The 13,465-nt window shown below is 41.6% G+C and overlaps 1 protein-coding gene across 1 annotated transcript in view; it reads left to right on the top strand.

Moving 5' to 3' along the window:
* Positions 1–13,465, top strand: part of PHLPP1 (PH domain and leucine rich repeat protein phosphatase 1) — a 249,077-nt gene that overhangs the window by 171,792 nt on the left and 63,820 nt on the right. The window contains exons 5-6 of the mRNA XM_053245099.1: positions 8,572–8,718; positions 11,808–12,038. Of these exons, the coding sequence (XP_053101074.1) occupies positions 8,572–8,718; positions 11,808–12,038 (378 nt within the window). The remainder of the gene's footprint in view (positions 1–8,571; positions 8,719–11,807; positions 12,039–13,465) is intronic.

The raw sequence follows: 13,465 nt of genomic DNA on the forward strand, positions 1-13,465 counted from the left end.
GGAGGTCTCCCTTCTCTCTTCCCTCTACCCTTAGCCAGTGTATACTTCATAGGGGTTTTTGCCAGATAAGAAACTAAATGGGACTTGGTTATTGGTAGCTAGGATGATTTCCATGACAATTACATTGGTGGATGGGGTTTGTGTGTCTAGTGATTTGCGGTTAATTAAGCATATGCTTCTGCAGATGCAAAACATTTTCCACCAAGAACACAGCTTAGTCATCCATTTACCTACCACTCTGCTGCCACAGTTCATTGGGGAAAAGCTACACATCAGGTGAGAGATCCGTGATAGGTCTCTCAATTTTGTCGTTTTTACTCCTAGATTAGTTAATAGTAGTGGAGAGAAATTGCTAACTTGATTAGGGATGTGGTAGTGGGGACATTAAACCTCCCCACCCCATTTGCATCACTCCCCTGATTGAAATAATAGCACCCCCCTCTCATGGAGCTAATGGCTCCATTAAGAAAGCAGGTACTTGGAAACTTATTCTGTTTAAATAATTTCAACCCAGTTTTGATGTGTTTAGGTTCAAGGTATGGAATGTGTCAAACATTTTGGAGAATGAGTAGGGTTCTTCGAACACATTTGTTTTATCTTATGTTGAGCCTTCCTGGACCCAAATTTTACAACTCATAGGAAAAGGTCTTACCTGGTTTCTGCATTGCTCATTACTGAAGCACTTGTGTATCCCGAGTCTGTGCAGAAAGCTCAAACTACTTGTAAACAGGGGGCAAGTACACAGAAGCAATGTGAATAAAAATCAGTTTGGTTTTCAATCAGATATTTCAAAAGGTTTTAAACCATCTTGTTTAAAATTTAAAGTACAGTCGTCCCTCGCCAACCGCAAAGGTTCTGTTCCCGGAAAACCTCACAGTTGGTGAATTCATGGTAGATAAGAGAGGGGCTGGGGGAGAAAGACAGAGAGGAAGAGTGGAGAAGAGGTAAAAAGAAGGGAGGGGAAGAGAGAAAGAAGGAAGGGCGAGGGAAGGGCCCAAGCCTGTCAGTGGCCTGAGGGGAATGAGCAGCCATGGCAGCGCCTGTTGGCAGCAAGGAAGGGCCCAGTCAACCACTGCTGCTGTTTGGGGCTACTGAGGCCATTGGCGCAGGCAGGCAGGCAGGCAGGCAAGGGACAAGCCTGGGCCTGTCAGCAGCCTGAAGGCAATGAGCAGCCATGGCAGTGGCAGCAGCATGGAAGGGCCTGGTCAGCTGCTTCTGCTGCTGTTCCTGTGGGGGAGCAGGAACGGGGCTTGGGTGAGGGTGGGGATAGGGAGCTGCAGCTTGACCAATAGGCGCCAGCAACGCTGCATCTGCAACCAAGAGGGGTGAGGGGGATGGAAGCAACCGGATGGAGGAGGGGCAGGAGTGTAGCTCAGGTGAGGGTGGAGAGATCTCTGAGGTGAGGGGGGCCGTGGCATGGGATGAAGGGAGAAATCAAGTACTAGCGCACAGTTAAGCTAGTACTTATTATTGCACAGATTATATTGAGATTGTTGGTCAAACAGCATGAATATTTACTTTCCTTGTCACGAGAGAGCACTTTTATGCCCAGTAACTACGAGTCCTTGTACCTGAAAAATGGTCGTCACCTAATCTTGTATGATCTTGCTTAGTGTTCTTACACATGTATAGAGAGAGCCAAATAGCAATTCTTATTTCACAGTTGCTCCCCTAATCAGTTATACATTCTGTAGCACAAACGGCCTGCAGACCTTATGAGTGGATATTTGAATTATGCTTTTGGATAGTATAGATGGTTGATTTAGTTGCAGACAGATGTGTTTAATTACTGTTCTAGTTAGTATCAGTTAGTATGTATACTAACTGTTAGTATGTTAGTATGTATACTTGTTAGTATGTTAGTATGATTGTTAGTACCAACAATCAGTTAGTATGTATACCTGTTCACAAAATGTATGAATGTATACATTTTTAATACATTCAAATACTTGTTCACAAAATGTATGAATGAGAAAGTTGGGAAGTTGCATTTTAAATTAATGATTTTAATTGGCCCTTTTTCTCAGTGTGTTAAAATATTGATTTAACTTCCTTTTTAAAAATCATTTCTTAAATTGCCTTGTTTTAAATCAATCCACTCTGCACAGAAGCAGGGGCCTGATCCTTTCTTGTATTGGTCACTGTTTCTGTATATATTAAACAAGTAGGTGAGGCCTGTTGTTGACTGGGCAAAGTCATTTTGCATTAAAAACATTATTTACAGATTTCTGCCAGCATAGTCTGATGTAAAAATCAGTGCATTCAAAATTTGGTATCTGTAGATAATTCGGAACTGTGACTTTATGTTGCACAAACAAATCCACAAACCCTTCAAAATATTTAATAGAGTCTCTCTCTATAGATAGATAGATAGATAGATATAAAATGTGCTTGCAAAAGGGAAGTAAAAGAAGAGTTTCAAATTTGTAGGATGTCAACACAAACGTTCATTTCATTTAATAGTTACTATATATGATAAATTTGAATCTGAGAGAAATCTTCTCTTGGGCATGGTGCCATTTTTGAATTATTGATATGATTGAGCGTTAAATCTGTTCAGAACAATAACAGTTAGAATCTAATTATTATGTTCAAAATTTCTTCTAAAAATACAAAAACATCTTTTTTCAGTATATTCTGGTGTGTAAAATAGTTCATTCAGCTAATTTCAGTGTCAGGATTGTGTGTGCAAAATGTGGTATCTGTTGTAATCGGAAAGTATGATTTTCTGTCACACAAACACACCCACAAACTCTTCAAAATATACAATAGATGGACAAATTACAACTCTGTGTGTGTGTGCACACACGCACATGCACAGACACAGCCTGTTTGCTTGCTTTGTTGTATTTTCCATTCGAGTACCTGCCCCAAAGTATAACATGTTCTATGAGAAGTCACTTTCCCCCCTCCATCCTTCCTGATCTGTTGAAGACCAGGCTTAGGTATGGGTGCCAGGTAAACTACAGCATGTTTAAAAGCGGGGAAATGACTTGATTAGCAAGTCAGAGGTTGCCAGTTCGAATCCCCACTGTTTTGTTTCCCAGACTATGGGAAACACCTATATTAGGCAGCAGCGATATAGGAAGATGCTGAAAGGCATCATCTCATACTGTGCGGGACGAGGCAGTGGTAAACCCCTCTTGTATTCTACCAAAAGCAACCACAGGGCTCTGTGGTCACCAGGAGTTGACATCGACTCGACGGTGCACTTTACTTTACTTTCCAGTAGAAATGGAATGGGGGTGTGGGGTGGGAGGAGGAGGAGCTTTTACCTGAGGAGTCCTCTAACTGCCAATGTCTGAGGTTGCAGTGCTTGATGCTGTGGCTAGCTCTGTTTTGTGAAGATGTGGCACTACTTGTATTCTGTGGCTCTCTCACTCCCATCATGCATCGTGTGAGATGAGAAGAAAACAAAGCCCAAATAAAATGCATCAGAGTGAACTTTTAAGGAAAAGAGCTTCCTCTCATCCATCTGAATCTGACACAGATCTTTTCATGGAGCCATTTCGTTAGTTGCCTGTAGGCACACCTCCCAGCCCTTGTTGTTAAGCAACCGGAACAATGCGGCTGCACATGCAGGCTGGATAACTGGATTGTTGTCTGTCTTTCCTAAGTAATTGTTTCACTTTCCCCCTCTTTTTAAAAGCAAGATGTTTGAGGCTGCAGTGGCAAGTCATTCTTTCGGGGATCAGAGTCATTGCAAGAGAATTGCAGAATAGCATGGTGTTTCATGGAAAGTAATTTTAAAAAATCAAATCTGTTAAAAAAACAAAACAAAAGCCAGTTACCTGTTCTAATTGAGATGGTCCAGAACTACTTCTTGTCAAAGTGCTGCTAATTTGAGAGTTAATGGCAATGTGCTTGTTTTATTAAACTGGCAGATTTTTTAGTAAGAGTTTTCATCTGATTATAAAATCATGATTCATGACAGATGAATAAAACTAAGCTTTGCAGTATAAGCTTTCTCTTCAAAGAACCGCTAGTGAGTGAGTTGAGTGTATGTGTGTACATTCATGAAGCTCTGAGTTAATGCAGTTGATTTGCATGTAGGAATAGGCTAGGAGTTCACTGGGCCTAGACTGCATGTGGGGTCTAGGAGTTCACAGGACCACTGTCTGCCCTGTAGAATGTGGCCTGAAACATTTAATCTGCTCATGAAATGCTGACAGCCTGAGGTTGCAACTGAAAATGGAGGAAACTTCTGGCCTTTATGATTGTAGGGGTAGACTTGGAAAAAAGATGTGCAAGCTTACTAAAGAATCTAGAGGAGGTTCCATTATTATTTATTTGATCAAAATCAAATAAATAAATATTTAAAAAATATTAGATACAGATTAATTTGTGAAAATGAAGGGGAAGCCACCAGTTGAATCTAACCACTAGCTAAGCACAGGGCATGAAAAGAATATGGTTTACAAGGCAGCAGGCTTGTAAATACCCACTCACTCACCTGGTCATCTGTGGTGAATAAACATATACTCCGGATGACCAGATACAGGAGCTTTGCAAATAGGAAGCTGGTTGATTCTCTTAGGCAGTTGATGATTCACAAATGACTGAAAGCATGACTGACATCCTGGGTAACAAAAGGGGCACACTTTGATGAATTGCAGGGATGTGCCAGGAGCCCTTGTGCAACTCCACCAGTCCCTTGTGTCCATGTTGCTGCACCAGAGCCCTCGGAGCAATGTGCTCTAGGGGTGTGCAATTCGGTATTTTCGGTGTTTCGGTTTGGACCCGAACCGAAACACCCCTGTTCTGTTCTGTGCCCAAATTTTGCTCACCCGAATCACCCCCCAATTTGGTTCGGATTCAGGTTTACCCGAATCCGAATCTATTCGGGTAACAAAAATGGGTCCTGGGGCCAAAAGAGTGGGGTGGGGTGGTAGTGCCCAATGGGTGGAGGCTACCACCCAAATTTCAGGGGGATTAGGCAAAGGGCTGATTTTTGGTGATTTTTTGAAGTTTTAGTGTCTTTGGGGCAGACCAGGGGCAGAAAGTGGGATCTGGGCCAGAAGAGTGGGGTGGTAGTGCCTAATGGGTGGAGGCTACCACCCCAATTGCAGAGTGATTGGGCAGAGGGCTGATTTTGGGTGAATTTCTGAAGTTTACGTGTTTTTAAGGTTTTTCCCCCATTAGGTATAATGGGGGGTGTATCGCTTCACGTCAGGGGGAAAGGGGTGGCCTAGAGCGGTGTGGGGTTGGTGGTAGTGCCGGGTAGGGGCAAGGAAGCTACCTGAATTTTTTCAAAGGATTTGGGCAGAGGGCTGATTTTTGGTTAATTGTTGAAGTTCATGTCTTTAAGTTTTAGATTCTATGATAGCAAATTAGAGTGGATTCATGGTATGTCATCGAAAATCTCATTTGTTATCATAGAATCCACACTCAGAATACCTCAGAAACAACAGAACCCTGTACGCCATGGGTTAGAAACCCATGGGGGTGGTTGGCACCCTATGTGCACTACACCACCACTCGCTCTGGGCCACCCCAGCACCCCCCAAGTGCACTTATGGGGCTGCTGAAAGCTCCATTCTATTATAACTTATGACGAAAAACCTTAAAGACGCGTAAACTTCAACAATTAACCAAAAATCAGCCCTCTGCCCAAATCCTTTGAAAAAATTCAGGTAGCTTCCTTGCCCCTACCCGGCACTACCACCAACCCCACACCACTCAAGGCCACCCCTTTCCCCCTGACGTGAAGCGATACACCCTCCATTATACTTAATGGGGGGAAACCTTAAAGACGCGTAAACTTCAGAAATTCACCAAAAATCAGCCCTCTGCCCAATCACTCTGCAATTGGGGTGGTAGCCTCCACCCATTAGGCACTACCACCCCACCCCACTCTTTTGGCCCAGATCCCACGTTATGCCCCCTATCTGCCCCAAAGACACTAAAACTTCAGAAATTCACCAAAAATCAGCCCTTTGCCCAATCCCTCTGCAATTGGGGTGGCAACCTCCACCCATGAGGCACTACCACCCCACCCCACTCTTTTGGCCCCAGGACCTTTTCAATTAAAGTAAAGCAATTTCTGCATTGAAATCAATGGAGGCAAAAAGGCGAGAAATTCAAAGAGACGTCAAACTGAAAACGGAGGGGGAAGAAGAAGTCAAGGCTGGCACTTTTCTAGGGCACAAAAAGGAGACCCGAAACACCCGAAAAATTCGGACCCGGAACAGGGGTGATTCGTTTTGGGTCCGAAAATTATCGGGTCTCATCATGGGTGATTTGGTTCGGCTCCGAATCACCCGAAATTGGTCATTTCGGGCACAGATCGTTTGTGCCCGAAACGTTTTGCACATCCCTAATGTGCTCCCAGTGTTTCAGAGTCCTCCTGGAGCTCTCTGAACTCTAAGGGCTTGGGCGCTGCAGGGTGCATGTTGGGGGGTGGGGTAGGAGTTGCACCAGGGCTTCTAGTGCATCCCTGCAGTCCCTTGAAGTGAAAACACTTTGTTGCTCAGGATGTCAGCCAGTATGTGTGCCAGGTGTGTGAGAGCTGGTGTATTATAGTGGCTAAGACACTGAACTAGGAATCAAGAACTCCCCTGGTTCAAATTTCGCCTCTGCCATAAATGCACTTGGTGGGCAACTTTGTCTCAGCCTCAACTCCCCAGCTGCAATGTGGGGGTAATAACACTGACTTGGCTTACAGGGTTGTTGTAAGGATTACGTCAAGATAATTAATGTGAAGCGCTTTGAATCAGGTTGGATTTGATTTAAATCATGATTTAAATCACAGAGCCAGTGTGGTAGAGTGGTTAGAGTGCTGGACTAGGACCAGGGAAATTCAAGTTCAAATCCCCATTCAGCCATGATACTTGCTGGGTGACTCTGGGCCAGTCACTTCTCTCTCAGCCTAACCTACTTCACAGGGTTGTTGTGAGGAGAAACTTAAGTATGTAGTACACCGCTCTGGGCTCTTTGGAGAAAGAGCAGGATATAAAATGTAAATTTTTTAAATTAAAAAAATCATAATTTAAATCACTAGTCAGTAAGACTAGATTTAAATCATGGTTTTTTACATAAAGACTCATTCTTGCTGGTATAATCTTAATATTTACAACCAGATGAAGGTTTCATTTTTGGTCCTCTTCTAGATAGAAAAATTGCCCAAAATAATCTTAACAGAAACCAAGCCTGACATTGTGAATGGATTAATGGAATTCATTTACCAAAAAAATTAAACATTGCATATATACAGCCTCATGCTACATAATTAAAAACTAATCCTTATTTCATGATGAATACCTTTCGACTATAATGTATCTTAAATAGAAAACTATCTTTAGATAGATTTTTCCTCAAAAAGCATTTTATTTTTAAAAATCCGATTTTAATTTTAAAAATCCATTTTTTTCATGAGAGAGAGAGAGCGTGCACGCATGGGTCTGTGCGTAAATCTACAAAAGTTACTAGCACACAATATTTTTACTAGATTTTTTGCAAGCAGATATAGCCCAAGATAGTTTGGTGGAAATCCAAATTATCTCCACTGTGGTAGTAAAAATAGAGTGATAAACTAATATGCTGTCCTTCTAACATTACTTCCATAGCTCAACTCACCCTGCCTAATGGTATAAGACCAGATTTTTTTACAAGGTTGAATTACAGGAAAGTATTGTGACATTAAATATTGAGCAACTATATTTGACTGTAAAAGCAACGTCAGCGCTAGAATATATTTCCCTAGGGAAGTTGTGGAATATATTTCTTGGGGACTTCCAAGGAAAGGCTTAACAGGTCCCTCTTCAGTTGCTTGAACTGGAACAAACAATCCCCAAACCATTACTGTTGCCTCCCTTCAACATTTTTTTAGCTTTATGTTGGTTGATGTGTGTTAAGCATAACATTTAAATACTTTGATTTTAAATTATGTAAGTTTCCTTACTCTGCATAGCCTATCTCAGCTGTGAAATGGGAGATTTCTAACTACAAAATTGTAGGACTTTTAGGATTCAGTTGTAGACCACTGTATCATATTTTTTTGCTATGTAATAGCATGCAGTGTTACATAAATTAAAAGATTTTTAAAAATGCATGTCTAACTTTCCCACCCACCCCAGCAAATCTAAAGCTGTTGATAATAGAGTAATATGCTGGTGAGAAATACTTTCATATTTATTTCTGTCTGTCTGTCTGTCTGTCTGTCATGTTTATATACTCCCTAAAACCTTTGTCTCTGGGCCATTTACAATAAAACAACACAAATTAAAACAAAATTAAGATTTTAAAATATTAAAATAACTTAAAATTTATCACCATGTTAAAAACTTAACTATAAGTAATTAAAAGCCTGGGTGAATAAATGTGTCTTAACTGCCTTTTTAAAGTTGTCAGAGGCACTTATTTCAGCGCATTCCAATAGCTTCAATATTTCTCAGTGGTGATCTTCCTGCAACTTCTTGTTGATGGTTTTCTCAGTGCTGGGGGAAACTGACATCTTTTGATTTAATCAACTGCCTTCCAGAAGCAATCAGGTTTTCTGTATAGCATGGTATTCATTTGCTAATGAGTTTATCTCTTTTCCTCTCTTCCCACCCCCTTGTACCCCCATCATAGGTTCAGCAAACTGAGGAGCCTTAACCTTTCTAATAATCACTTAGGAGACTTCCCATTGGCAGTATGCAGCATTCCAACCCTGACTGAGCTCAATGTCTCCTGCAATGCACTCAGAACTATTCCGGCAGCCATCGGTGAAATGAACAAGTAGGTATATTGGCCAGAAGGCAAGGGCAACTTGAACCCTGAATGCACTGACTCTCTCCCTCCCCCCAACCCCCGCTCTTCTTTTTTTCATTGTGTTGGCAAAACAGTGCCTCTTGTTTTGAGGACAGCAGGCATGAACACTAAACCTGGGCTAATTTGTAATGGCTAGTGAAATGTCCCATAGACTTGTAATGGGGAAAGAAAAGGGATGAAGTTGGAGGCAGTGTTGAGGTAGAGACAAACCTGCCATAGGGAGTGGCTGGTGCCAGTACTGGGGTGGGAGCAGTTATTGCTCCCACTTAGTCTGCCAAATTAGATCCCTGTAAATGACTTTCTTAGAGATTAGTGGGAGGCACTGGTCTGAAAGGGAGAATGCAAGAGAGTCCAGTGTGGGTTGGGGTGGAGGGCCTGAAAAATGCCCATTGCCATACCTCCCCTGCCTCATATTTGTTCAGCCCCTCCAGAAGAAGGTTGTGCACTGCACAAGGACCCTAGCACAATCAGTAGCCAGTTTCACACCTAATATGCAACAGATGTTATCAATTATACACAGGTGTTTCCGTCAATAAGTCCTTTGTGAGATTTTTGTTTCATCTGAACTGCATTTCATACTTGCATCACACACTGCACCCTTGGTCCATGTTCTAATCGTTTTCCACTTGGCCCATTCAGAAATGAACATTCTGAATCCCTGCTAACTTGGCAAAGAGTCACCCTTTAACGTGGTGGTTCTCTTTATTTAGCAGGGGGAGAGTAACTGGCCTTATCCACCCCCAGCACAGTACCTCCAGTGACTGTTGCTGGTGTCGATCTGATGTTTCTTTTTAGATTGTGAGCCCTTTGGGGACAGGGATCCATCTTATTTATTTGTTATTTCTCTGTGTAAACCACCCTGAACCATTTTTTGGAAGGGCGGTATAGAAATTGAATTAATAAATAAAATAAATAATAAATTATGTGACATCATAGCAGTTCTATGAGGGGACAGAATTAGAGGGGACATTCGCTCAGCAGAGGACAGGCAGAAGCCTGCTCATTTTAGCTTATTAACTTAAACCATCTGCATGTGATATCTTAATGCATAGGTCCACACTTATATAGAGATTGATTGTTATAACATGGGAATGATGACACGAGTAACTTTTATTTTATCCTAGTATATGCTTCAGAAAGCTATTTCTGACACTGACCTCCTGAAACATGTTGGGACAAAATTTTAACTGTCTCCAAGTTGGAAAATACATGTACTCTTGTGTGAATGTGGCTTGCCATGTATGAATATATTCAATGGAATTGTGGTCTTTGAAGCAAACGGGATACGAGTTCCTGGAAACTGTATGAAGATGTGGTGAAACTAGCTTATATAGCTTATTGTTCAGCAAGTCTTAAGAAGCTCTTTACCATTGCTTCCTTCACTGCTCCAGACACCCAACAAAGATCCAAGCCCCTTAATTTTGCAAGTTAACCAAATATCTAAATTTTAGCTTATTCTCCCTTGGTCACGACAGTAGTTCTTTAATCAGAATTTCCATCTCTGACCTCAGATCCCTGTTTGTATTTTTTAATTGGTATAAAAGCTAACATGTTCAGTAGGAAACAGAATTCTAGATGGTCTTGCTTCACTTGTGTTTATAGACTGGGCCAGTGTTAGCCGTTTTATGCACATTTTAAACTCCTCCAACACTGTTTGTTTTGGTCAGTGAAATAGCATTTAAATGGCTTATGCTGAAGAACCATATCTCTGATGGTAGAGTGCCGAGAGTAATTTGGATATGGAAATTCCAATTTCCAATACTCACTCTGCTGTGGAAGCCACTGGATAGTCTTGGGAAGTGCAGATGTAACACTCCTAATTTTCTTTACCTGCTGTTAAGAAAGTGTGCACTCCCACCACCCAGCCCCTTCTCCTTTTGAGTGGCATTTCTCTGGCTGGTTGTTTTTATTATACTTTTGTTTTTCTGTCTAGTTATAAGCTACTTTGGACACTCTTTGAGGGAATAGTGGGATAGATTTTTAAATAAACATTTTGCAGCGCCAGCAGCACACATTGGCCTTAGCTGTGGTTAAGGGCAGTAGCGGCTGGTGAACTCCACTCCAAAGGGGGGCAGTGAGGGTGGGAAAATACCGCTTTAACCAGCGGCAAACATTACGACCAGTATCTGGAACGTTCTACAGGGTGGAGTTGCCCACTCCGGCATCCCGCAAGGAGACTGTTCCACTCCTGCCACTCAGACATCCCTCTGGGAGGCACCCAATGCAGGATGCCAGGTTGGGTACCTCTGCCCCATAGAGCATTCCGGGTACCAGCAGTGGGTAAGTTTACTGCTGTTTAAAGTGGCACTTTTCTGCCCTCAATGCCCCCCCCCACCGGTGCTCACCGGCAGCCACTGGTTAAAGGTTAACAGGAATCTAACTTAGATTTTAAACGAGTTCCAAACCTCTCCATAAATGTGGCTTGAGGATGTTGCATTTACTACAGCCTCATAGTCGCTCAACTTTGCCTATCTTTTGACCAGGGCTGTGGTCAGTGATGGCATGGAGTCTGAAAATGCAGGGTCCAGACTTTGTATTTCTGGGGTGCTTCCCCTGGATCCTATTCAAAATTTACTCAGACCCATCCAGAGTTTGGATTAACCCAGAACTAATCTGTTTTTGCCTACTGCTTTCCCACAAAGCCCTTCCCTTTTCTAAATGTACTGGAGAAGGCTCTAGGAATGCATGGTAATAGTTAATTATAATATTGCATGGTAATAGTGAATTTGGGCTTCAGGCCAAGGATGCTTTCACAAATACACATGTAGCACTGTCCAGATATGTTAAGAACCATGGGAAATGTAGTAAAAATTAGTTCAGTTCTCCAGCTCCAAGAAAGCTTGCTGAAATAAGATGACCTGCAAACTTTAGCGTAAAGAGTGAATCTTGATAGATATTAGCAGATATTACAAGGTTCAGGTTGTTGAAGAACTTCTGGATAGCTGTACCAGCACTTTTGACTGGAGTCCAGAAGTTTATAGGTGCTGCAATACAGATTGATAATGGGAAATGCAATTATTGATAATTATTTTTATTTTCTCACTTATCTTCAATAGTTTACAAACCTTCTTGTTGGATGGGAATTTCCTCCAGAGCCTTCCTACTGAGTTAGAAAGAATGCACCAGCTTAGCTATCTGGGTCTGTCTTTCAATGAATTCAGTAACATTCCAGAAGTGTTAGAGAAGTTGCCTGCCATGGATAAACTCTGTATGTCAGGAAATTGCATGGAAATGCTCAGCTTACAGACACTAAAGAGACTGCCACACATTAAACATATAGATCTAAGGTATGTATCCTTGAAAGAATGCCCAAATCTCAGTTTTTAATAGTGTGAAATGTCTGTTTTTGTTTATGATGATTGGCTCATGTTGACCTCTTTAATTTTTCTATTCAGTCTTTGCTAACTTGCTAACTAGCATATTTGCAAACTATCAGCTATGATTAAGTCACAGATTTCAAATATGAATTTTAAGATCTGAGTATGGGTATTGTGTGCTCGACCCTGAACATGTATACATGTGTGTCTTTTTTCAAGGACTGGAATTCAGCTTACTGCATCAACAGTAAATGATTGTTTTCCAGCATTTACAGAAGATCATCACTTAACCTCAAAAATAATCTGTATTGAGAAATAGGATATTTTAATCAACCGAAAGTCTTTAGTTTCTTGATACAAATGCTGCAGACTTTGTATAGCTGAGGTTCATTGAGGTTGGCCATACACAACACTATATGTGTGCAGCCAAAATGAAAAATGTGTGCAGCAGATACATTCTTGCTTCTGAAGTATGGGCGCTCACATGTGGGGAGAGAATTTTTGCCAATGTCTTCTTTCCCAGAATTCTCCCTGCAATGTGCAGATATGTCCCTGAGAGTTGCATGACCCTTTGGAACATATTTGTATGCTGCATAGAGTGCTCCCAGGCAAGGGGAAATTTGTGGAAATTGGTCCCTCTTCATGTGGGTGCCTGTGCTTCATAAGCAAGAATCATATGCTTCATGCATGCTTCTTTTGGCAGCTTGCATACGGGGTTGGGTTGCCAGCCATTGACTATATTCCCCACCCACACATATTTCCCCCCAGCCTAAATGGCTGTTAGCCCATAACAAACAGGTTATGTTGGTGTACACAAATGGCCATAGCTATAGTTTGCCACATAGTGACAAAATTTCCACAAACAAGGTGAGCCCACTGACCCAATGATATCAGTAAGTGATGAAGCAAGCTATTGCACAAATTTTGTTCACCATCAGGGTGGGTGAACAGCAGTCAACCAATCATTAAGCAGTTGTAAAATAGAATGAAGGATTATATTTACATAAATATGTAAATTGTAGCTCTTCGTGTCTGCTTAATTGAACTGCCATGAAGTTGGTAGTCTGTGGTTCTATACCACCATAGAAAATTTATTTATTTCTCTTGTTTAATTATATTTATTTATTATGTATATAACCTACCTTCCTTCTGTGCTGGAACTCAAGGCAGAGTCCATGGGGTTCCTTGGTGGTCACCCAGCCAGGCATTAACCAGATGTAGACCTGTTTAGCTTCAGCAAGATGGCTGTATCATGTGCTCTCGGACCAGCGAATCAGGCTTCTTTCAGAAGTGATATAAAAATGTTTTTGTTTTTTAAAAAAAAAAAAATTTCCTACATTAATAAATTAAATGAGAGGCTGGAGTATGGAGTACAACATACACTGGATTCTTAAATG

This window comes from Hemicordylus capensis, chromosome 4, assembly GCF_027244095.1.
Source record: "Hemicordylus capensis ecotype Gifberg chromosome 4, rHemCap1.1.pri, whole genome shotgun sequence".
NCBI lineage: Eukaryota > Metazoa > Chordata > Lepidosauria > Squamata > Cordylidae > Hemicordylus > Hemicordylus capensis.